The sequence below is a fragment of the Haemaphysalis longicornis genome, unplaced genomic scaffold (assembly GCF_048455015.1).
Source record: "Haemaphysalis longicornis isolate Haplotype H1 unplaced genomic scaffold, Haemaphysalis longicornis Haplotype H1 scaffold_1, whole genome shotgun sequence".
NCBI lineage: Eukaryota > Metazoa > Arthropoda > Arachnida > Ixodida > Ixodidae > Haemaphysalis > Haemaphysalis longicornis.
Window position 1 is genome coordinate 285354388 of NW_027526203.1, and position 26346 is coordinate 285380733.

The 26346-nt window shown below is 49.2% G+C and overlaps 1 protein-coding gene across 3 annotated transcripts in view; it reads left to right on the plus strand.

Moving 5' to 3' along the window:
- The window catches only part of LOC144147086 (alpha-(1,3)-fucosyltransferase C-like), a 45928-nt gene extending 23970 nt beyond the window's left edge, over window positions 1-21958 (plus strand). For 2 of the 3 annotated variants that reach the window (XM_077679148.1, XM_077679134.1), the window contains exon 2: window positions 19490-21958. In XM_077679148.1, coding sequence (XP_077535274.1) covers window positions 19534-20667 — 1134 coding nt within the window. In that variant the 5' untranslated portion in view covers window positions 19490-19533 and the 3' untranslated portion in view covers window positions 20668-21958. Of the gene's footprint in view, window positions 1-2633; window positions 2757-19489 lie in introns of those variants that run through there. The other variant, XM_077679138.1, reaches the window with a different exon arrangement.
- Window positions 21959-26346: the final 4388 nt, after the last annotated feature.

Below are 26346 nucleotides of genomic sequence, written 5' to 3' on the forward strand. Positions count from 1 at the left end.
ATTTGACTGTAAAAGGATAAAGCCTGCACTATACGCCAACAGTTTTCCCCGCTATGTCTGTTATCATTGTTTTCATTTGTTTAAAAAGCGCGAACTTGTCTGCTTTATGTGTCCTGAAAACTGACGATTATATCAGACACCACGGCGCTGGCTGCCTTTGCAGTGATGACACCTTTGGATATGTGAAAGGTTGGACGAATGAAGGTATGTCTGGAGCAAAATAACCTTTTGGTTTTGTGCTGATTCGATAGCTGAAGACACAAAATAAAGCGCAGAAGATACCCATGTATGAACTCTGCACGGAATGACTCAAAACCACGTGATGTGCTTTTAATTTTTGTCTAAACACGCTTGTCAAAAAAATATTGCCGCGTTCGATACCCGAAGCTAGACCTGTGCTTTGAGGCGCACCGCGTATATTGCAGGGTGGCAGCGTAATTTAGACCATTTGGGGACCCCAAGCGCGCGTCCAAATCTCGACGCGTGGACGTGATCGTTTGTCTTCTAAATCAGAAAAACGGCCGCGGGGTGCGGCGATCGAACCCGCATCCTTGTAGTCAGCAGCCGGCGGATCAGCCACTGAGTTACTCCTGAGCGTCTCACTTGTCAAGCATTGACACTTTCCAGGTGGTCATCTTTTAAGCAAAGTATGACATGCAGTATGGAGGCACGTTTAGGGTCTGGACCAGTACAGCGGTCTGACTGCCCCTGCGCAGTTGCAGAGTGGAGAGCAAAGTGGGTGTTTCATTATCGTCTGCAGGTTGCCGAGAGTGTGGCTTTGAGTTTGCTCAGCCTTGCACTACTCCACCCGCGCGACCAGCCGCACAGTGCCGCTGGAACATTGGCACATAGCCATTTCTCATGTTGCGACCACGAAAAGGCGTGGATAGGGCTGCGACTGATCTGGAGGAGAAGAATGCGTAAGAGGCTACGAAGCTGATGGTGCATAAAAGGGAAAAGCCCCATATTACATTGACCGCGTGTTATCAGCTAGGGATGACCCAATCTAAAAACGTTGCGATGATCGAACCGTTATTTAATTCTTCTTCGGTTCAGCCCCTCCGGTTCGGATGCGACGCCCTGATATATATATATATATATATATATATATATATATATATATATATATATATATATATATATATATATATATATATATATATATATATATATATATATATATATATATATATATATATATATATATATGTGTGTGTGTGTGTGTGTGTGTGTGTGTGTGTGTAGTTCGAGTGGCGTTGGCTACCACCCTAAAATGCAGACAGCAAATTCCTTAACTTAAATACCCGAGAAAGTGGAGGGAAAAAACAGCCCCGCCGGTAGCGTAGTGGTCATCGCACCAGACGCGTATTCTGGAGGTCGTTGGCTCGGATCCCACCCGGCGGGCATTTTTTCACCACTTTCTTTCTTTCTTCCGAAAATTCTTTATCTGTTTCAATGACCTACCACATCCTCCCATTTTGCTTTCCTTGGCATTCTTGACTGCCAATCCTTATTTCTGTATTATTTCAACGAGCCCCTCATTTCTCATTCTGATTCGCTACACACACACACGCGCGTGTGTGCGTGTGTGTGTGTGTGACCGTTGCACTCCAACAAACGTGCAACGGTCCTTTGATCAGGTACTACGGCCCGTGATTCAGCTACTAAGACGAGAGAGAGAGAGAGAGAGAGAGAGAGAGAGAGAGAGAGAGAGAGAGAGAGAGAGAGAATGCGTGCGCGCGCGCGCGCGTGCGTGCGTGCGTGCGTGCGTGTGTGTGTGTGTGTGTGTGTGTGTGTGTGTTAACATACGCCGCAGTAAGGACGTCATCTATAAATGTGACCTGGCCAATAGTGAACCATGTAATCACCTGTGTTTGTAGCGCATGTTATTGTTGCCTCCATGTTGCATTTCCCAACAGTATTTTGTGTTTGCATTTCCGGAGATGTACTTACTTTTTCTTCCTGTAACCAAAGTGTATTGTACCCTTCCACTTCTGTAATAAGCCCAACAATGGGCTGAGAGTATCGATAAATAAATAAATATATATATATATATATATATATATATATATATATATATATATATATATATATATATATACGTCCACGCATTCATACCGATCAGCATTGCTTTAAAACTGGCTCTTTTCGCACGCTTCTCGCAAGAGAAGTGTCGCACAAAATATATATATATATATATCATGTGTTCATGTTCATGTGCATCATTTTGGTGCGACACTTCTCTTTCCGAACATTTTCCGGCCTGAGGGGTGTTAGCGAGATAGGCGGAAGGAAGTTGGTGCCATAGCGATCTCCAGAAGCGAGGCCGAATATACACCTGTCGTGCAGAACGCGTTTGGCTGAGCGCAAGCCTAGAGTTTTGCTGTCGCAGCAGCGGCGATCGGAACCGAGCCCCTGCGTCGGTCGTTGCCTCCCTACGCTAGTCACAACAACCACAGTCCTTTAATCTTATCGCAATCAGAGGGGGTTGGGGAAGAAAACGAAAATACACTTGAGATTGCGACAGGTGACTCGAGGCGAGTGACCGTTTCGCTCAAAGTCTGTAATCGCCTCTGATTGGGCGAGGAGGGTGCCTTAAGGACTTTACGGGCGTGAACTTCGCACGGCCGTGCTGAACGCCGCGTTGGCTCGGGCGGAGTGATGTAAACAGCACGTTATCACGCTAAGCACCCGAGTACACCCCCTGTTGCGTGCGGCGAAACTTAGCACACCTCCTGATTCAGCGGAGAAGCAAGGTAAGTTGGCCATGGGGCTTTGAAGCGTGCGAGAAGAGCCAGTTTTAAAGCAATGCTGATCGGTATGAATAATGTTTTGTTTTGGATAGGATTCGTTCGGTGTAATCGTTTCAGTTTCATCCCTTCTGCTGCGCAGGCTGTCATCTCCCAGATAAATCGTAAATAGCGTCCTGCAAGCAGACTCTGCTACGTGTATATATGGCGTACTCATATCCGTCTCGAACAAGTCAGAACGGACGGTGCCTTCCTCGCTTACGGCACCATCTGTGGGTGGGAACGTACGCGGCTTTTACCCTGGGAGCTGCGCGTGAGCTTGCGTGGTGCGCCACTCGTAGTCCCACCGTTTAGGTGGGGATCCGTGGCGTCTGTGTCAGCACACGTGTGAGCGCAGAGGTTCACCGTTTCGGAGGGAGGCGGCGAGCAAAAACTGGCCGTCTTTGGTTAGTTTTGAGTGCGAGGGGCACGGTTCCAGGTGGTGCGGGTTGGAACCACGGCCTGCCCATGCGGCACACGAATACATACGCACTTTCCACGCGGGCATCTCGAACAGCAGTCTCCGGAATTGAAACGCTGATTGCGTTGGAGAGGCTGTAGGCGCGCCTCGTGTGCGACTCTTCGCACGTCCAGACCCACAGCAATTACAAGGCGTTAATTTCATATTTGTCGGTCAATATTGTTGGCCGTTTATCGGTTGCACATGTGCTTGTTTGTGTGTAACTTGTACTTCGAACCAACTCATCAGTGTGGAACGTATCAGCGCTGGCTGATCAGCTTATTTTTTAGGGGGGAGGCCCCTTTGGGGCTGGGGCTGTTGGCGTCTCCCGTTGTCGTCGTCGTAATCGTCGTCACATGTAGTGACGGTACTAAAACACCGGGACACTCGTTTACGCCTCTCGCTAGAGAGCTTCGTGCTTTAAAGACAAGAGACTTTTAAAGTAAAGGTGCATACCCCTACCCCCCAGCGGTTTCATATCCGTTGGCGAAAACGCCAAGGCGCCAAGAATACACTGCATGATTCGTCCGTCCCCAGGTTTCACGTTAGTGGAGATGGCCCTGGATTTTTTTTTTGTTATTCGTTTCTTTCGTCCCATAGTGTAAACTCGAACCCGCTTTGGGAGTCATCGGCACTGGCTCCTCCTAATTTTTGTTTTTATTGAGCCAGTCTTTCGTCCCTTGGCGTAAACTTCAGCCTGCTGTGGGCGTAATCTCGCCACCGCCATGGGCGTCCGGAAGGGGGGGCAAGGGGGGGGGGGGGGGCAAATGCCCCCCCTTGGAAAATGGGATATTTTTATGCACTACAAAAAAGCTGCACAGCTTGGTTGGCCCATAATTAAAATAACTTTGCCCTCAAGGACAGAAGAGAGGAGAGAACGACACCGACGTCCTTTTCTTTTCCCGTCCTTTAGCGAAAAGTTTTTTTATTATGTACGTGAACCAACTAGCCCAACAATCCACTCTACTCAAATGATTACCACTCTCAGGTCCTGCGTATCCGTATGGAACGCCCTCCAGCATTGCAATCAACATTGCACTTTAGACACTGACTAACATTGCCGGTCATGTGACGGCAGTGAAGCAGACTGCCTGTGCTGGCTATTGAAGATAGCGAACAATTCTGAAAGGTATGAAGTTTTTTTTGTTTTGTTTTTCTAAACTCTATATTTATTCAGTCTTACCGCAAGAACTTCAGTTTTTGGACAAATTTGCAGCTATATCTAGCAAAACATCTTCCCCGCTACACCTAGTAGGGAGAGTGTAACATCCTCCCGTGCCGCGCCATCACCTTGTACACCCTTTCCTTCGGAATTGCGAAATGTCGGCACCACCCAAGCCCCGAAACAAAACCTTTAAACAGCCCCTCAAAACGCTTGTACGCCTATACTGCAGTGAAAGCCAGGGATGCCAGTACTAGTACCTCTATTGCGTGAGCCATTTCAACAGACTTCATCACACATATCATCTCGCAATTTGCCCAGAAAAACCCGAGGCTTCTGCAGCTGCTATTCAAGGAAAATTGACGGAGTGCAGTTGTATGTATGTGAACGTATTGTGCTGTGTGCTGGTGATCAGTTGGCGTGAGTCGAGAACCCTCACGCAGTGAGACTGGCCACTCTTCTTTACAAGGTGACAGTAACTTTTCGCATTTTCTTTATTAACTTTATTTCTTTGTTCGGTAATAAAATCCAATGTATATTCTCCATGTATGGTTCTAATTCGCTGTTTGTAATTTTTGTAACCACAAATAGCGCCTTTTTGGTGCTTTCACAACCTTTGGCCGGGTCCGTCTCATCCTTCTTGGCAGTAAGCTTCGTAAAATACGTGTGGCGTGGCTGCTTGCTTCTGAGTCGTATAGGCTGTGCATGGGTGCGGCATAAAAGGCCAGCCCCGTGACTGCAGCAGGCTTTTTGGTCGTCACAGTGAGCGCCTCACGCGCTCCTGTGTTTTTCACACAGGATCGCGTGAAGCGGCTCTGGTACAAATACTCCATATTTTCTCTCGTAGCTAAATTTAGCTAGTCATTGTTGTGTAGTTTATTTATTTAGGCAACAGGGTCTCGGGTGGGTAGGGTGAGTGGAATCTGCCTGAATGAGGCCCATGAACCCGTACATGAGCATTGCCAACAGCATGCAATAAACATAAAAAAACACACACAAGGCGAACGAAAACGAGATCAATACCAAGGAACTTTCTACAAAAAACTTGACTGTTTGTAGGGTTTAACGCGCCGACGCAACGCAGGCGATGAGGCGCGCCGTAGTGGAGGGCTCCGGATTAATTTTGACCGCCTGGGGATCTTTAACGTGCGCCGAAATCTCGTACACGCGGACGTTTTCGCCTCCATCAGAAAAGCGGCCGCCGCGTCCGGGAATCGAACCCGCGTCTTCGCGCTCAGCAGCACAATGCCTTAGCCACTGAGCCACCGCGGTGGGTGCACAAAAAACTTTACAGCAAAAGAAATATACAGAAGCGCAGCACACACGAACATTCCGTGTATTCAGCAATTCCTATTTAGCGAAGAATTCCGAAATTCAGAATTCCTACTGATTTAGAATTTCAATTTGTCAGTGCATTGAACGAATGAGAAGGTCCTGCTTAACGTTGTGTTTAAAGGCATGTATCCAACAGGACTCGCGTACCTTTTTCCGAAATATCAGGGTGATTGCTCTGGAAACTGTATATTGAATAGCCAGATCAGTTAGCAGGAAGGGCTTTCCTTTGTGCCCAAGGACGCAGGTTCGATTCCCGGCCGCGGCAGCCGCTTTTCTGATGGAGGCGAAAACGTCCGTGTGCTCGAGATTTCGGCGCACGCTAAAGTCCCCCAGGCGGTCAAAATTAATCCGGAGCCCTCCACTACGGCCCTCCTCGTCGCCTATGTAGCGCTGGCGCGTTAAACGTCATAATCAATCAATCGATCAATCAATCAAGCTTTTCTTTGTGCTGTTGCGACTGAAATAAATTTCATAGGTGGGTGAGGCAATGCGGTAGCAATTTAGCTCAGCGCAACAATAGAGATAAATCTGCTTGAATGTCTTGTGCGTTAGCGTATGATTGTGCGCACTGTCAGCGTCTGCTCATATCAGTGCATAAATAATCAGCTACGGTGATTTAATCCCTGAACCAGGCCACCGCGGGGAACAGAATGAAGCGTTGATAATATGAGAGAGTGAGTGAATAGATAGACTTTAATTGCTCAGTTTATTTGGGGGTCGCGGTGAGGCAGCAATTATCCGCGAAAGACGTTTACTGCAGCTCGCTTACAAGGGCGAATATCGGCAGATGGCCGTTTGCGACTCGTAATGCGTCATTCACACAGTCGTCACAGTCGCTGTCCCGTCAAAAAACCGTGACGTAGATAAAACGAAGTAGCGTTCGGACAGGAAATGACAGAAAAACCACGTCGGGAGCTTCCCGTCTCATTACAACGTTGTTTGCCTAGCGATCAGTTTCGCCTATAATTGAGCGTGCTTAATCTGGACAGGGATGAAAATGCCTCGATATATATATATATATATATATATATATATATATATATATATATATATATATATATATATATATATATGTGTGTGTGTGTGTGTGTGTGTGTGTGTGTGTGTGTGTGTGTGTGTGTGTGTGTGTGTGTGTGTGTGTGTAACGCAGAAGACAAGGCATCTGTCGAACCAACACCTTTATTAACTTCTTCCTCGTCCACCACAATCGCACCGCACCTTCTCTTGGTGGCTAATCTCCCATTCCGGCCAACTGCCCTGTACCATCCATCTGCGCGACGTCACATGTATATATATATATATATATATATATACCGTAAATACCCGCGTATAATACGAGGTTTTTTTCCAAATTTTACTATGTCAAATTTGTGCCTCGTATTATATGTGGATCCCAACGTTTTCAGCCGAAAATTTGCACTTTTGGTTTCGGTTTCAGCGGAGGGTGCGCCATCTTGCGGTGCTGTTAGCTGGCTGCTGTTTCTCTCAGCCGGCGCCATTTTGATTGTTTTGACCACGCGAAGGATCGGCACGTTCACCGCAAGTCTATCACGATGTCGGGTGCACGAAGGCAGCATTCGGCTGCAATTAAAAAGAAAGTTATTTTATGTGCCGAGACCATCAGGAATCGCGCCGCAGGACGACAGTTCGGCGTCACCGAAGGCAGCATTCACGGGTGGAGGAAGCAACTGGTCCTTGACTGGATAAAATCTTTGTGGTGTCGGCGGCCTGGAGCACTGTTGGGGTTCCCGTCAGTGCTCGGGTTGGACGCGTTTTGCTGCCACCTGGCTGATTCCGTGAAGAAGTTGTTGCGCGCACCCCGCACCGAACTCATTGTCATTCCAGGATGAATGACATCCCAGCTGCAACCGCTAGACGTTTGCATCAACAAGCCTTTCAAAGACTGCATCAGGTCCTGCTACCAAGAGTGGATGAGGTCAGGAGAACCGTAAGTGACAGATACCGGACGGCTGACGCGGGCATCTCCAGTGGTGCTTTGTGGCTGAATCGCGGATGCGTGGGCCAGCATCCCAGAGGAGCTCGTCAGTCGCTATTTTAAGAAATGCGGCATCTCGAACGCCCTTGATGGCACTGAGGACCATTTTCTGTGGGAAGACATTTCCGACAAGGCGACTTCAGGAGACAGCGCCAGCGAACCTGACGACGACTGAACGGACTTTGGGAGACAGTGCGAGCGAAAACTGACAATGCCTGAACGGTAACTGCAGTGCAAATAAATGTTTTCTGTGCTCTTTACCTCGCATTATATGCGGATGAAAATTTTTTTCTGATTTTGATGGCCCCGAATTACACCTCGTATTATACGCGGGTTTTTACGGTATATATATATATATATATATATATATATATATATATATATATATATATATATATATATATATATTGTCAGTGCATTGCTGTAATTGAAAGAAAACAATGAAAATTATTCTGAAAGTGGAATTAACTTCTTGCACTTACACGGCCGCGCCTAGACGTACTCGGCTGGGATGGTTGGCAACCTATGCATAGGGCTGTCTGCTACCATGGAGGAAAGAACCATGTCTGCTACTAGCGGTCTGCTGCAGGCGCCATGGCAGGTCACAGCAACAAGGCTACGTCTTTTGTTTATCTGAGCACGCTTCTGCTGATAGTTTTCCACTAGCCTCGAAAATCTCTGTGGATGTACGTGTTCAGAAAGCGCAAGTCTCTGCGCAAAAGGAAGGCTCGGCCGAAGAGTGTGTGGATTTTCCCGTGTGTGGATTTTCCGCTTCGGCGTAAAGCCACAAATAAATCTATTAGACTTCTATGAATTTTGCAATCTTACCGAGGCTCGAGCACGTGTATCAGGTCATGAGCTTCAGTAAAAATGAGTGAAACGAGAACCAAAATTAACGAAGTACTGACACCTTTGTTAATTTTTGTTCTAGTTTTCGCGATATTTTGACTGCATCCATGTCGGTAGTGAGGAATTCGCCTTACGCGTTGGACACATAATGGAGATGATGCCAGCGTGAATTATGTGGATTGCTTTTTGCGTACCACGCCTAATGCCTGCTTATCGTACTAAACTGTTAGTACTGTTTTGTCTGAAATTTTTGTTGCAAGTTATATTTCCTGTGCTAAAGTCGTGTCTGATTGAGCTACCGAACCAAGATATTGCTTAAAGTATTGTGCTTGCTTCAGATGTTAGTTTACTCTGAAATGGGTGCCGGGGAAAGAGGGGGAGACTGCATGTGGCTTGACGAGAGAACGCCTGCATTGTTTTGACAAGAGTGGCAGTGGAATGTATCAGTGTTCTCGTGTCATCGCGCTCGTTTCAGAATCGATAAAGGAAATTGAAATTTGTGGGAACGGGTTGCGATTGTGGGCGTGCTTATCGTTGGTGAGTCTGAGAAGTATTGATTGATTTGATTATGAGATTTTAACGCGCCGACGCTACACAGGTGATGAGGCGCGCCGTAGTGGAGGATTCCTTATTAATTTTGACCACCTGGGGATCTTTGACGTGCGCCGAAATCTCGAGCACTCAGGCGTTTCCGCTTTTTGCGTCCGTCAGAAAAGCGGCCACCGCGACCTGGAATCGAACCCGCTTCTTTGGAGTCTGAGAAGTAGGGGCGTTTAAGAATGTCAACGGTTGCATGCACTTATAGAGTTTCGTTTGTCTCGCCATTTCGACAGTGTCAGTATCTAAAATTCGTATTCGTATTGTTGGCTAAACAAAACATCACAAGAAAAAAAATTAAGGAATCAAAACGTAATGATCGAACTTCATGGAGATCTTTTGTTCATCAAGAATAGTGCGTTTCTGTTTTTAACGGTTACTGAGATAATACCAGAATTTTGCCGGGTCGGCCATTTTCTAACGATCGAAGCGCCACCTGGCGGGCAATCCTTGGGGACTGCGGGGCGAGCAGAGGACGCCGCAGTCCCACGCTGTTTCTCCTTGCCGTGCGTGCTCATCAGACGTCCAGGCGGCACCGAACATCGGTAAGTGTCAAAAGCAGCGTGCGACCGTACTTATTCTAGCTAATTTGCTGGGTTAGAAGTCTTTCCGATTCAGTACAACGACCCATTCGCGGCGGCACTCAAGGAACGTAGGGCATTTGTGCAGCGAATAGACTGCGCACATGCAGACACTTCTTTTGTCTCGGGGCACTTCACACGTTTCTTGCATGAGCACTTTGCGCTTACGCTGATTGTTGGTGCAGCCAACAACGGCGTAATCACGCGCGGACGAGTAGCTGCTGTACATCGCCAAATAAAGGAAATGACGGCAGCCTGCCCACAATTAAGAAAATAAACATCATTGGGAGATGAACAATTGGGCGTCCTGCCGGCATGGCGAAACGTAGCCTCACAGGCAACCCCCGTCAGGACAAAGCGCGTAGAGGGTAGCACGCCACCTTAGCGGGTTGGGAATGGAATTTTCGGGCAAAGCTGACAGCTCTTGGCTGCTTTGAACGTTATCCTTAAAACACTGTTGATTACGTCGCTGCTGACATACCGAATAAATGACACTTACCGATCTTCGATGCCGCCTGGGCGTCTGGTATCCACACACGGCACGGAGCAACAGCGTCGGACTGCGGCGTCGTCTGCTCGCCCCGCAGTCCCCAAAAATTGCACTCCAGGTATACTCGGTTACAACTCAAGAACGGCACCACCTCATGTAGTGTATCACTCCGCCAAAGCGCCGGACCCGTGACGTCAGTGCGCGAGCGTTTTGAAAGGAGTTTTCTATGAATGCGTGATATCGTCTGCCTTGTCTCACGCAGTTTGTTTGTCGTCACTGGAGTCGTTTATAAGCATATTAAGTCCAAAAAATCACGGGAACGGCTCACGCCATGTTCAAAATATTCCCAGTGACGCCCTACTTGCGCTGCGCGGAGAAACATCCGGCTACGGTGATAAGGCACAGTGGCAACTTCCGGTGCCGTTCTTAAGTTGTCACCGAGTTTAGCACCTCGATCGTTTGAAAATGGCGGCGCCTAGTGCACGATTTAAATTCTCGTCTATACCAATCTCGAAGAAATAGCGATATACTGATTTAACCCCGTGGGTATATGTGCGCTTCTTGGGCAGTTTCTTTACTCCAAATGGGCCTTTATATCTCCGTAGGCTGCGGCACATGCGGCCGTCTGACATGCAGGTTTTGTTGTCCAGTCCATCTTTGAGGAGGAGAAAAATTCAAAGGATGACCAGCGAAGCTGGGCGCAGTCCAAAAAGTGCACGAAACAAGACGTGTTTGTTTGTAAAATGCGAGTGGACATACTTCCTGGCCAATTAGCTGAATGAGACTTGGGAGGACTACAGTTTTATTCAATGGAACCAACATGGGTTTGTTCGTTTCCCTCCGGCGTCGTAGGCCTCTTATTATCTGTGTAACGCATCAACCCAAGCTGCTCGACCACGGAGAACAGCAGCCAGGTCACATTAGGCCGTGAGAAGTTCACGTTTAAATCTGCCACCCGCACGACGGACGTATCATCGGTGAGGGCACGAAACCTAAAGCTGTGCGGGCACGCCTCCCCCCCCCCCCCGCCCTCCTCACATCCGTACGCGCAATACCGGCAACAGGTGATGTGCGCGTGCTCAGGTGGGAAAGGCACTGGCGAAAATGTCGCTCCAGAAGCCATTCTAGCTGAGCAAGAATTATTGGCTCACGTCGGCATTCCAGGCAACGGGAGGGATTCGGAGCTACTCGACGAGGTAGAACTTGAGGCGGAAGCGACGGCAGCTGCACTTTGCGCGGTAGCGGCTTTCCGTTGTTTTCGCGCCCTACTTCGATTCCCGGTCTTGTTCCTTCGAGCGAACGACACGCGTCCGCTTCAGAGCGAGTTCAGAGTGCAACTGCTGATAACGGCCGTAGCGCCGTTGTTGGTTGTTAGTCGATTGCCCAAATGTGAAAGAGGCATGGGGGTGGCGAGGGGTATAAAATTTGTGAAAGAGGGGTCAGCGATGGCGAAGAGGAGCACAGAAGCGGTGCCGAGTGAGGCGGCTTCACCGGAATGAAAACCGGGATGGTTAGCTATATACAGCTTTGCTGCAGAATGTGTCAGTGATGTGACCACTACTCGTGAGTGAGAGCAGCTTACTCGGGAGTGTGCAGGAAAGCTTCTACGTTATGGTGAAAAACTTTTTTTTTCCGGTGAGAGCACGAATTGTAGCTATAGGGAGTGCTTTCTCCTCGTTGAGGAAGTAGAAGAGCGGCGCGAAATGCTCTCTCGATCGTACTGTGGCCCTCTTGGCCGACATGTTTTATGCTCAACGCAGGTTTTTCCATTAAAAGCGGCCTAGCACTAGCATTAGTGTACATCTCATGCACCAGGTCTGGCCGTCAACATCGCCTTCTTCGACTTCTCGGGCCCCTTCTTTTTTTCAATTCTCTACGATGTCATCCTCCGCTCTCTAAGGCGACCACTGGTACCTGTCATGGGTTGGTGCGGAGCAATTTTTTTCTTTCTCATCCCGGTGCCCGGAGTAGACTCCTCCCACCGTGCGGGTGCAGTAATACCAGCATCTCGATTCAGACCAATAAAGTTTATTCATCATCATCATCATCTCTAGAGGTATGACCTCGAGCATTTTTGTTGGGCTACCAGATGACTCTCGAGTTTCAAGTTTATTTGACACCACACACTTACAGAGAAGGCAGTGATGCGAGAATGCAGGCAAAAAGTAGAATGCAAGCAAAAATGCAGCGCTGTCCTGTCTAACTCTCGTTCTTTTTGTGCCGTGTTTTCGCGCGCTGGATTGTCAATCATGAACTTTCACCAACTCGCCCAAATCACAGTCCTCTTGAGTATTTTTTAGAGTAGACTACGGCCTTACCCCTGGTACAATGGCAGAGTGAAATCAGCGAGCGGTATCTTATTACAGCCTATGCTAAACCAAGAAAAAAATACAACCTGTAGCCTGTATTTTAGCGCTGTGTAGCGTGTAGATTTAAGTAGATTTATGTAACCTGTATTTTAGCCTGATGCCAGTTGAGGCTAATTATACGAAGCGCCTGGCATTTTTCCTCTTCCTGTACTTCATAGCGACATAAAATATGCGCATAAAACCTCCAAATTAAACTCACAAGCGGGGGGACTGGCCTTACATGCGTCAAGAAATAAAGCCACGGCGTATCGGCGTATGCTGAAAATTCTCGGGCGGCAGCTGTCGGTCTTCTCTCGGGCAAACATTGCGTATCTCGTTTCCTGTCTCCTCTACATCTGACAGGTGTTGTATTGTTCGCTTCTCGGGTTGCGGGATTTAACTGTTTTTTCCACATTTGTTCGGTGTCCTCGTAGCGAGGCTACGCGACATTTTTCTTCGTCCGGTCAAGCGAGGGGGCTTCGGAGCCTTTTTATTTTTCGGGTCGACAGCTTGTTTCTCGTTATTCTTCTGCTGCGGAATGCCGATTTTCAGGGGAGCTGTGCTTCACGTCGTCTCACCCCTTCTTCCCTCGACGGTATTGTTTTACCGATGTTTGCTGAAGTGCCCCGAAACTATTGGGTTCTTCGCACGGAGGGGCTCGTTATGATAGTGCTGCGTGGAGAACGTAGGGCAGTTACAGTGTATACAGTGTAACACAGTATTTACAGTCACTGTCCGAAGTCAGCAGCATGCAACTATAGCGCACACTTGTCAGACCGTCGGGGCCGGCCCTCTTTCTTGTTGTCTCTCAAGGCACCCGCCAACAACCAACTTGTGGCAACGCATCTTTTTCACTGCAGCGAGATACACGTCTTCCCGTGAAAATATCTTCTTACAGGTCAGTTTCAAGATTGGGTATGTGTTCAGCACTTCGCGCAAATCCATTTCTTGGCTTGTTCCCTCAAATTCTCAAATATCGCATCCCGCACCTCGGTTGTCGATACCAGAATGTCCTCAATAGATGTGTGCTTCGGAAGCAGTTAAAACGTTGTACTTCAGATTACACTCTGGTTACTGTGGAAGCGTGAATGCTAGATCACGTTTTTTTGTTGTCTAGTCTGTAAGCGGATGCCTCTGTTGACGCCCAGAGGCCAATATCACTGTTTTGTATGCGGAATTCAGGAACCCTGTGTTTTTTGTGGATGTTTTATAAAGAACCAATGGCGTTAAGATATCGTGGTTAACCTTTATTTGCTTTAGCTGGCCTTTGTAGTCTCTGGCGCTGTCGATTCTACGACAGGCACGCCGAGCCACCTCCATCGGTGATGTCTTCTTATTTCCATTAAATGATGGCTTTTTTACGTAGTGTGTATGGTTTCTTGGAACAATCTCCTGGTGCTCTTTTTTGAATGGGTTGCCCTAATTTTGATGTAATGAGTTTCGTCTGCTTGACCGAACTTACATTTAGTGTCCTCGTGAAGTTGTTTATTCTATCCTTGTGTGTGCTGTTCTATTCGTTATTGAGCAACAAAACAGATTTTTGGCCTGGTGGAACCCGCAGCTAGAGCTTGGCCCGGTCCGTTCTCGGGTTCTGAAAAGTGTGCTTTATTTTTCAAATAAATTCTGGCAGGGTCCACGCTCGCGGGCATGCACAAAAAAGGTGGTTTGGTGCTGCTACGTGGGGTTCAAAGATGTCGGGGGACATTTACTGCGCAATTTTCCCCGCCTTTGTCATTTATGCTCAGACTTCATGTGTTTTGTTCTTCCACGAATTAATTTTCAACTTTGGTCCGTTCCGCGAATCAAGCGATTTCGGCGAGCAACGCGAAGCTGGTTACATAGGTGTCGGTTGTTCGAGCTCGGCAAACCAGCTGACGGGGCTGAGCAAACTTTGCCGCGAGGAAGTTCAAAGCGACAGTTTCTGTCCGAAAACGGAGTTTTAATACAAATACAACTATTTTTGGCGCTTTGCAATGGGCGAGGGCGTTTGAGTAGGCATGCACTAGCACACAAAACGCCGGTCCTCTGTTTTCGTGAATTATCTACTTCCTAAATCCTCTGTAAAAAGTGGATGCCCAACACCCGCCGACCGGCGCTTGGACGGAATTTAAGTCCTGAAAAGTTCAGCGCGCTCTCTTAGTGCACCGTGAGGAGTGGAAGGGTGGGACCGCTTCTCACGCGGCACCAAGGCGTCTCATGATTGGCGTTTAGTCGTCCCGGGTCTCACTAACAACCAGGGAAGTGAGAGCCCAGGGGCCGGGAGTCGGAGATTGGGAAAAAGATGGAGGGAGAGGTAATCGAGAGGCGATGTTCACTTGAAGATCTTGAGGATGAATCAGTTCTTGAATGCGCAGATATGGGTGGCAGACCCTGGCCAGATTATCTTTGCGAAGCCAATCTCCAGAGCAAGGGAGGAGGACGGGAATCTTGTCCTGCTCCGCATGGCGACACAGGCCAGAGGGTTTTTGCTAAGTGGTGCTTCCATCATCGAGAAGTTGGCAATGGTTTGCTTACTCTGGGGGCTGAAGGCTGCGGCGGTGCGTCGAGCAGCCGATGCGGCGGCAGTTGCTGGCGGAGCTGGACGGTAACGGGGTCTGTTTCATATTCTTGAGGCTGGCAGTCACGTACCCGCCGTATGCCAGCAAAAAATGTCGCGATTTGAGTTGCCGCAGGCATCCGCTCATATACACCCTCTTTGCTTCAGGCGCCCAGGATAGATTGCCATCAATCATGATGCTGAGGAATTTTCGTGTGCTCAGATATGTAGGGTTCAGCCAACAAGGATTAGTGGGTGTGTAATCGTCGAATCATGCCTTTTCCGGCAAATCCTATGTAGCAACACTTATCTGGAAAGTGCTTGGGATCACTATATGCAAGGTAACTAAATGGAGTAGCGCCTTCTGTGGTCTTGTGGCGCGGGCCTGTGTCTATCGCCGCGAGGCCCGCGCTCACGTGGGGGCTCTCGGCAATTTCTTGGTATTTTTAACTGCGTACGCGAAAAATTGTGATTTTCTAAACAGCTTCGTGGTTAAAAGAAAATAAGAACACTTCGGGCGGTGTGCAAGAATTGTTGGAGCATCTGCGTTTGGCTCCCAAAACTCTCTTCATTGTCTAAAACAGAGCAAGAGCAGAATGTGTACCTCAGAGATTGATTCGACTGCAAGACACTTTAAGGATACACCTCACGCATCGCCTTCACGTAAAAATACACTTCCTAAAACGCACGCACAAAGCCACCCTTATTCAAGCTTTGGGCATACCTGATAAGAATGCATGTTTCCCCCACTGCTTTCATGGATCTTTGACTCTCCGTTCACATCGAATGAAACATATTTCAGCGATAGATTCTAAGGAGCGCCTCCCACTATTTGGACCCCTTCAGGAAGCACTCGGCCGCATCTGCAGTGTAACCCGGCTACTGCACACATCTGTACTGACGACTTTTTCCTCCCAAAGTAGTGCTGCTGGAATGTTTGGGGCATCCACGAGACAAACCTATCTGTTGCGATAGAGTGAGCAGAGTCTTCAAAGACATGCGAGCTCTATGTAATCAAAGGGATCGTTCACTAAATCCACCGCCAGCCACAAGGTCAATTGGATATTCTCACGGACTCCGAAGCAGCCCTCCGGGAAAATACATTAAAAAATACTTGCCGGTACCCCACTGGCGACCTGAATCAGTGACACTGCTTACATCCATCACCGGGCCCACGTCGCTGCGCATCAATTGACATTCCAGTGGCTTCCTGGGCACTGTGGCGTTTGAGGAAGTGAGTTTGGAGCAAATGGGGATGAACGTAACCACGTGGTACCGGTATACCGGAAAAGTGATGCTTTGACTTTAGCTTTGAGGAATTTCGCAACAAGCGAACCGAAGCGACTTTGGTGCTGGAACATGCCGTAGCATAACTGACCCCATGCTAAATTCAAGATGAAGAAGAGAGGTAGAAGACGAAGGCGCAGCATGAGCGCAGCGGTGGCGCATGGAGGCAGAGCGCTGAGCTTCTTTACTGTTGGTACAATTTGAATTGAGTCTTCATCTGGTGGAGCCATCGGTATAGGACCCCATATGCCTTGCCAGCCGCTACCGCACGCTCCATCAGCTGAAGCTGGTCGGACAGGCATGAGGTGGACAGGGCGCACTTCCAGAGCTCGGGAGAGTTGACAGGGTTTGGTGTGGGGCAGGGTGGCGAGTTGGGCGAGTTGGTGTTCTTGCATCTTGGGGAACAGCGCGAGAGGGTGAGAGGGGCATCCGCCAACCATGTGGAACAGGGAGCCGTCCGCTCTACAGAAGGGGCACCTAGGGGAGGTAATTACTGCGGAGTAGTGACAGAACGTTTTTAGGGTGGGGATAGGTTTTAGTTTACACGGCACGGTGGTCATGTGCCTGCTCGATAGATAGGTATCGGTAGGGTGGGGGAAGGTTTTCGTCAGGCCAGTATAGATGGGTGATTTCAGTGTTTGTGCGGAGGGTGGTGAATCTGTCCAAGGCGGCCTTTCTGCGGTCCTCGAGCGGCGTGTTATTTCTCGTGTGAGGTCGTGTGCCGTATCGTTCTCTCTCACTCCAAGATGGGCTGCAGTCCATACGATTAGGACCTGTCGCTGCGGAGGGTGGCCGAGTAGCATTGCGCCGGCCGCAGCGAGAATCGTTCCGGCCTGGGGGAGACGTATTTGCCGTTGCTTGCCTGTGTTCTGCCCCAGTGGACGCCGGTGGCAGAGGTTTGGCTTCAAGGGCTTCGGGAGTCGCCCGAGGGGCCGTCACCATCCCCCAGCGAGAAGACGCCAGTGAAGGAGATAAAGTTCCCAAGGGACGGCGTCGGCAGCGCCTACTGAAGGCCGTTTATGTGTGTGAAGCCTCGCGGCGAAAGTAAACAGGATGGCAGAGGGGTGAGGAGGAAGTGGAAGGGTGGTGGGAGGGAGTGGGGAGGAGGTGCAGGGAGGATAGAGGGGCGAGGAAGGTGGAGGGGTGACGAAGGCAGTCGGGGATAACGAGTTGAAGGCGATGGAAGGTATGGAAGCAAAAACGCGCTTCAGAAACGCCAGATAAGGGTCGTTTGTAACAAGAGCGGACTCCTTCCTTATCCCCATGACGTACATACCAATTACAAGTTACCAATACCCACCGTTAGAGTGTTTGTCGGATTTACGCAGATAATTTCGCAGAGTATGGGTTCTGCCTAATTCTTTTTTTCTTTCGATACTCCTCGGTGAATCTAAGAACATAGGTGAAAAACTTCAGTTGTACTCTTATTGCCCCCTCCATCGACGTGGCGGGCCGTATCCGCCCGTGATGTCGGTCATAGACGCAGGCGACGCGGAACCAGATTTCAAAGCGTTTGAGAACGAGGTTGATGCGCTGCCAAGGCGACGCCACGTCAGCACACACGCCAACGCACCGTCGCCCGTGAAAACCGGCCCCTACAGCTGATTTGGACTGCTGAAGATGACACTCCGTGTGCGTGCGTGCATGTGCGATTTACGGTGCTCGATGAAATGAGCGTTACGAACAGCGACAGCGAGTGAGGAGGCATCGCAATTTTAATTCGGCCGACCGTTAGAGCGGGCTTGACCGACGTGCGCATTTTGGTGCGCCGGCTGGGACAAACGGAAAAAGTGTGGAGCAAGCGCCACTGTATCATCTGATGATCGTCGGCAAGGTCAAAACAATCGATAGATGGGCAACGGCTCTGGAACACGGCGCTAGCTGTACGATGTAGCGAAATACGTGGCAGTTCGGTCGGGCGGCAGGTGCAGGCGCTTGGTGCGCAGGCAACAAACCTTTAGAACTTGGCATGCTGATTGCGAAACCTTGGCTTTCACAGCTGCAACACCGCGACCGGTGTAAAGGCATGAGCGTTGCGCGAGCTTAGTAGTGCCGAGTGTTAAGCTCGTGGATCCTCTTTTTTCAGCGTTCACCTTTCAAAGGCTACGATGCAATGCAAGGCGTCATTGTCGTTGAACTCGCAAACATTTCCACGCGTGACGACCTTCGCAGGAAAAGGTGTGCTCGCAAAATGACTGCATTTTGTGACATGGCTATTGTGAAAATGTGCAAAAAAAAGAAAAAAGAAGACGTGCGTGATCTCGGCGCAACAAGAAACAACAAGAAAGTTGAGGGAATACGCAGGGGTTTTTCTGTTTTTTTTTTAGGCGCTAAAATCAAAATGCGCTTTTCTTTCCTAGTCTTGTAGTCATCTTGCAAAACCATGCGTGCTGCGGCAGTTTTCCCCAAAAAGGCTTAAAATGAAGACACCCGTCTACGCGGCGCTGTGCGCGCTAGAAAGAGTTGTGAGCAGCATACTTTATTATGTTGCCTTCCACCGCGATGCGCGTCATGTTCGGGGTGTCGTCTGGATTTTCTAAAGCCTCTTTTAAAGCGAAGCTTTAGTGTTCTCACTGATGGCGTCTGTAACGGCAAAATGCCCTGCAGGAAAGCCAACTTTCTCTGACGACGATGATGAATGATCGTGGGTGAAGTGGAAAAAAAAAACGAACCTGGGTTTCTCGCGTTATGAAGCCAGCGTTTATCCGATTACTCAATTTCGACATGGTCGCAACTCAGTCCAAACTCAGACGACAACCAAAGAATCCGTCACGAGAAAGCTTCGCGTTCAACCATCGTCGTCGTTAGACATAGGGGTGCATGAGTTTAATTTAATTACATTTGGGAAAGTACGATCACTTTATGTGTGTTTTTGTTTGTCACTAGGTGAGTAAAAAGTTTCAATTCGTGACCATGATCAGTGTCAGTTGGGATTTTAAAATAAGGAGTAGAAACTGCCTGCTAATGTACTTCACCCCAAACCGATGCAGTAGTGCACCTCGTATAAGCATTACTGCCTGTGTTAACGAGCCAATGTGCACTTCGTTTCATTTTCGCAGGAGCCAGGGTGCTGTGCCGTTGCTGGCAAGCCGAGCTCCGCACCATGGCGGCGGTCACCAAAAGCGTCTTCCTGGTCATCGTCTCCCTGGTGCTGTTTCTCTGCCTCTTCATGGGGACCCAGAACAGGCCGCAGCTTTGGCGGATGTTGTACGGCTTCAAGTTGGCCGACTGGTCGTACAGCCCTTTCCACGGCTCCGGTAGTGCCAATGGCACGCACCGTCCGCCGCGGATCCTGATGTGGACCTCGTTCTACGGTTCTTGGTATGGCTCGCTGAATAAAGAAAAGACCGGCGAGGACGTCACTCGTGGCTGCTCCACGAAGTGCTTCGTTACCAACGACCGCAACTTGCTAGAGACCAGCGATGCCATCGTCTTCCACGTGCGCGACATGGACATGAACGACCTCCCGCCGAGGCGTTCCGAGTCGCAGAAGTGGGTGTTCTGGTCCATGGAGCCACCGCCGTACTCCGTGTTTGCAGGCTTCAGCTACATGCATGGCATGTTCAACTGGACGATGTCGTACCGGTCGGATTCCGACATTTACGATCCTTACGGAAAGGTCGTTCCCCGGAACTCCACCGTTTCCCCCAAGAAGGACCGCAGGGCCCTCTGGAAGTCCAAGAAGAAGGAGGCGGTCTGGATGGTCAGCCACTGCCAGACCGACAGCAAACGCGAAGAGTACGTCAAGGAACTGAAAAAACACCTGGAGGTTGACGTGTACGGCAGCTGTGGGGAACACCAGTGTCCGAGGTCCAGAGGTAACGCCTGTTACCACGATTTCGAGCGGACCTACTTTTACATGCTTGCCTTTGAGAACTCTCTATGCACCGATTATGCCACCGAGAAGTTTTTCTCCGCGCTTAAATACGACATGGTACCTGTAGTGTTTGGCGCCGCCAATTACAGCCAAATCGGGCCCGCCCAGTCATACGTGGACGCGCTCGCCTTCAAGTCTCCTCGGCAGCTGGCCGAACACCTTCGTGTGCTGTCGCGAAATTACACCGCGTACAGCTCGTACTTCAAGTGGAAGGAGAGCCAGCAGGTTGTGTCGTGGGACGTAAACTTTTGCGAACTTTGCTCGCAGCTGCAGAGCCCGCGTTTCTCGGCCACGTCGTCGTACAGCGACATGCGCTTCTGGTGGGAAAAGTTGGGCCGCTGTAGGACGTGGGCTCTGTGAGGAGTACTGCTCCCGTGACCCGCGGGGGCTCGCATGTGTGGTTGTGTTTTGCCGGCCGGCCTGTCCTGCGTGCAATGGGTGCTACTTACGCGCTCTGCTTGGTTCCTTTTTTGAAGACTCCAAAGCGTTTCTGCGGACCACGGTCGCGAGCGCTCGTGTTGCGCTCGGCGGCGGCGACGTGTGTTCCACCCTGTGTCGCCGCCGCACGCCGAAGGCGCAGAAGTCGGGTTGTGCGTTTACAGGAAGATGCGGGCGGATCCGGGCGCGTGGCCCGCGTCCACTGAACTGCCAAATGTCACAAGATCTGGTCACATCGCACCGACTTTACAGATCTGAGTGTAAAACTTCTCGCGTGTGCGATTTTTTAGTGGTTGCGCGTACACTGTCCTCAAAAGCTGTGAGCGACCTAGGTGCCTCGTTAGTGTTCCGCAAGACGAGCTGCCACTGCGAATAGGTTGAGTGTTCCACGCTATGCCTTACAAGAAATTTTAAGCGTTGTCACTCATGCTATGACTGATGTACGTGTCTAGACTTACAATTGCGCGAACAGAAATTGCCTTTGAGCAGCTTTTTACCCTGCCTGTCCCCAAGTGGCGTGTTCGATGTTAAGTAGCATATTGTGTCGTGTCGTGTCGTGTGGAAAATGTAGCTGCGTGGTCTGCCCTAAATTCTGCAGAAATGTCCAGTGAGTTTTTATTCAGAAGTACAATGACCTGTCAAGAGAATTTTGATTCAAGTGCGGTCTATTCGTAATTGGGTGCATGCATGCCACAGCCAATACATGGTGTTCCGATTCGCTAGCAGAGCTGACGAAATGACGCTGTAGACTTCTACGAGAGAAGAAAAAAAAGGCAGCAAGGAGTTGCGCTTTGGTTGCATCTATCTTTTTTGGTTTGTAATAGGAAGCAATGCGGCTTTTTTTTTTTTCACTTTTTATGTAAAAAAAAAAGTGTATAGCAGACCAGCTGTGATCAGCGTGCTACTTCGAGGACCTCCTGTGCCGAAAGTTCTAAGGTCACAATTTATCTGGTTAGGGCAAAGAAGACAAACACGACTGACCGCCGTAGCCGTCACGCCAGGAATTCTGGGCATTCGCGCCGGTGGGAACTATAGGTGTTTGGCGTTGGCCATCAGGGACCAATGACGCCGCGGTAGTAACTTATTTGCTGCGACGCGTAGGGACAAAAATGACAAAAATGTGAATCTCTAGGGTGTTATATAAAAATTGCGTCCACTTTTCTACACCTTTCTTTTTCGAGAGAAATAAATAAATCGTGTTCCTCAATCTGTGCCACGACACTCGAGTGTTTTATTATTATTATGATCATTGTTATTATTATTGCCAAGGCGTTATGCCTTGCTGACCACTGGGTGGCAGATTCAACTTCCGGCGGTGTTTTTATTATAGAGTGTAAAAGCAAAATCGCGCGTTTGGCCTAGATTTAGGCGTGCTTTGTAGAGTCCCAAGTACTCTAAATGAACCTGTTTGCCTTCACTGCAGCGCGCCTCGTCGACTCGGGTGTTGCTTCGCATAAAACAGTGATTTGAACTTGTATGAATAGGAGTGTCGCTGCTGTGCTATAACTATTTGACTCAAAGCGCTGGCTTTACGTCCAGTATAGCAGTAGCCTCTCGTACAAAAACTGCAGTCGGATGCTTCGTTTGCCCTTGTGCAAGCAAATCGTTGGACGAGTCGCTACAGAAGCTCGCCGAGAACAGCAAACTGAACGAGTTACTAGCAGTGGACGTAGACGCGACGTGTGCGTCTACGTCCACTTCATGTATACCTTGTCCATCTCGCTGTTATTGGCACGATTCCGTGTGCAAGCGCTGAAGCTGGTCGTAGTAAAAATGCCGTCTCTTTGTGCAGCTTGCTTCGACGGTACGTGGTGGCTGCTACGCGCACAGTCGTACGTTCGAAGCATCGGGTGGTGACCGGATTTAGTGGAGGCAGAACAGGTCCGTCCGCGGGTCGTGAGATGCGCGTTGCGAAGCCCCACGTGATCTGCATTAATTCGAAGCCCTCCGCTGCGGCGCGTCTCATAATCTGTGTTACCTCGGCGTGCTGTACCTTCAAATGGAATTCGAATTTCGGTCCAAATTAGATCTACTATCAAGATGCATTGAAATACGAAGAACGGAGCGCGTGGCTTTCTGTACAGGCTGCGCATAAGTTGTGAGAGTTCGGGTCCAACTCGGTATGGAAAGAGCATCGTTCGCCGTGTGAGCCTTTTGGGTTGGCCCACTGCCGCGTTTGGCGCGGCTCACGCTACCGTTGTCGAACTTCGTCGTGCGCCGTTTTTCGTGGACCGCACCGTTTTATTCCTACGCAGAGGCGATAATGGCAATGGTACCGTGAGCAGGCGCAAAACTCGGCAATTATAGGACGTATATAAAAAGCGAAAGGTATAACAATTCCGCTAGCAGATGGTAAGAAAAGAATGACTGGAAATAAAAAAAAAAACACTGCGCACAGCTAGAGCGCAATACATACAAGTTGCAGGAGCATATGCTCCTAGAGTGGTCGTGGTGCTTCTTCCAATCCTTGTTTTTGCCATTACTCTTTGGCAGTCTTTGCAGTGAGTGAAAGTCAACTAGTCCTTTCCAAAGCTCTTCAAAAGTAAAATGCACCAAAAAAAAAAAAAACCCTTGAGTACTTCCTTAGGAAGGACAAAGTCTTGCTTTGAGCCAGGCATAAATCTTTACTAAGCGATAAGTAGGCTTGTCTGACTTGCTGAGTGACTGACCTTGCTCACTCATCGCCATCATTTCCCAGTCTGAACAGCTGGGCCTGGAGACATGAAATTAAACCAGTAGATTTATCTCCTGGCGTAGACGCTCAGTGATACGCCATATTTCCAAATTCCAATCTTACGGGCATGAAGAGCCGTAACGGCATTCTCACAGACCCCTCAATATGTCTTAGACGCTTGAAGATATAACATGTCTCTTTTTGGGCATCTAAACTTGGCTAGTAGAAATGTATAAAAAGAGATCCGGATTTTTCTAAATTTTACTCCTAACGAAGTTAAATACGTCTCTCCTTGGCGTGTTTTCGAAGATCCTGATGGTTGCAGAATTATTTTCTGCATCTAACGATTACTCAGCGAAATGTTCGTGCAAAATGTTGTAAATTTTAGAAATTTCTTAAGATGAACAGGGTAGAAGACGTCACTTGTGCCTCGTTAATACGTTAATTTACTTATAGTTAGTGCGTCTGAAGATTACTCGTACTGATGCGTAAGAACGTATCAGGATTCGCTCCTGGTTTTGTTGAGGAATCGCAAGCCGCTGTGCCTGGAAATTTGGCAAGTACACTGATGTCGCTGGCCTACTATTGGCTGGGCCGCCTAGGGGCTGGAAATTGAGTTAGTACATCCTTTCTTTCACTGGTATGCGACTGGCACAGCTGCCGCCCCCTTCCCCTCGGAAAAAAAAAATGGTTTCGTTAAGGGGAGAATGCACGACGGCACTGACTGTATATCGTCAAATAATGACTACCGGTAATTGTTTTTCTGTCACAAGTGCTGCAAGGTTGAACGACTTTGATGTCTCCTCTCGCCATGACGATCGGCCATTTTGTCGTACCCCAGAAAAGAAAGCAGGAAAAGAGCACAATGAGGAGGTCATGCGGAACACGTCCACTTCATTCCGAAATTATCGTTGTCTTTTTTTAGTGCAGTAATTTGTTGTTTACACTTTAAAGATATCTTTTTGTCTCCTTGTCATGCATTCCCCCTTTTTCCTTTTGTGAGTTTCCTCTCTTCGCCCGAAGTGAAATCCTATACGTACTCCACTGGATTATTTAACGTCGACGGTCAGTAAGACGGGGTTTTTCGGCATTTCACCAATTACGGAAGGGTGAAAGTTTTCATCAATATTTGAATTTTTTTTATGCCTGTAATGGGGTGGAATTTGTTTCCTGTGCCTACGCTCGTACAAGTCCCATAACCGTTCCTTCCACGGTTTCTTCCTGCTCAATCACAAACGGGCATGAACTGGCATGGCAGGGAACCACACCGCCCGTGGCTAGCTCCACGTGGCCTGCTTCGAGTGAGCAACGCCCGGGAGCCTGTTGATTGTCCGAGCACCACATGTGAGAACCGCGAATGTGTGCGTGGAAAGAGGTGGTGTGCACGCCACGGTGACAGTCGCAGTACGCCAGTTTGACTGATTTGATTGATTGTAGGGTTTAACGCGCCGACGCAACGCCGGCGATGAGGCGCGCCGTAGCGGAGGGCTCCGGATTAATTTCGACCCCCTGGGGATCTTGAACGTGCGCCGAAATCTCGTACACACGGGCCTTTTTGCTTTTCGCCTCCACCAGAAAAACACCAGTTTTCTGCTGGCGTTTCACCGTAAAACCATCTTCGGTGGCATAACTGCTGTCGTTTACCGCTGTTTACCGAGAGAGGGGCGAAGTAAGCGATAGCTAGACATAACCACGCGACACCAGAGTAAAGCACGATTGGGATAGAACAAGAGATTCGCTGAGAAGGGGCAGGTGATTGGATGGCTCAAAAGAGTTCAAACTTGGGCTGGTTAGTACATGAGGTACAATGAAAGCAGCAGCGTAACTGATTGCCTTTTATTCTCTGTCCCGTGTGATGTGCCGTTGCTTTCATTCCAGTGGCCGTCCGTCCCTGCGATTGCGGAGAAATCCTTGAAACGAGAGCTGTGAAGAGCAACAGAGAATAGGAAACGTCACACCTCAACTCGCCGCGGTAGTTTCACGAAAGCCTCCACAATTGCTGGGGCGGTTTGGTTTAATTTAAAGCGAAAGCCTTATATGGTTTATTAAGCGCGGAAAGCGACTGCAGTTGATGACGTCAACATGGATGGTGTCAACACGGCTGCCGCTGCAAAGACAAGGTGAATAAAACACATTTGGGTTCGTGTGTGATTTGAAGCCCGGTCACTGGCGCTGCAGGTACATGTGCGCTGATCACGCCGCTAACCCGGCACAGTGCCAGAATGGTGAACGTGACTGCACGTGGGTAGAACGGGTGCCCGCGGAGGAGAGCTCTCACTGTGGGCAAGTTGCTCGAAATGGGCTCGAATGCCGCCGAAGGCCGCAGTCCATTTGCCGATGACCGTATCCGTCAGGGGTGCTGTGAACGCGTCCGACGTTCCATATTTGGAAACAGCACTGCATGAGTGCCATCTCCTGGCCGCCGCCGTCAGGGGCGACTAAGAAATGGCGGCAGAGTGGCCTGTAATTGTACATATATGCATGCATGTCTCTAAAATTCATTGACCTTTACATACCGCAAAATCAAAGCACCGAAACATTGCACTGAAAATTTTCATTACCTGGTACCATAATCGCAGGTGAATTTTTAACGGAAGAGCGTTAGGTGCCTGTCGTCTTGTCTTTCGCCTGTCAGTCAAGGTCATTGAGCGAACGAGTTCCGCGCAAGTAAAAAGAAAGAGGGTCCCTATGGCAACGTTCCCCCAGCACTGCCGGCCGGAGCTTAGCAAGCGCGTCTTCGGCTACCGTTTTTAAGTGCAGAGCATTAGGGGCTCGCCTTGTCGTAGCTCGCTGTCACACGCGACTGCCGGAATCAGGCGGCGCAACGAGATGACGGATCCAAGCAGAGCCCCACAGCGTACCGTAACGGCGCGACACAAGAGGCTTCGAAAAACCTAGCGGTTTGTATATTCATAACCATTCGAAAC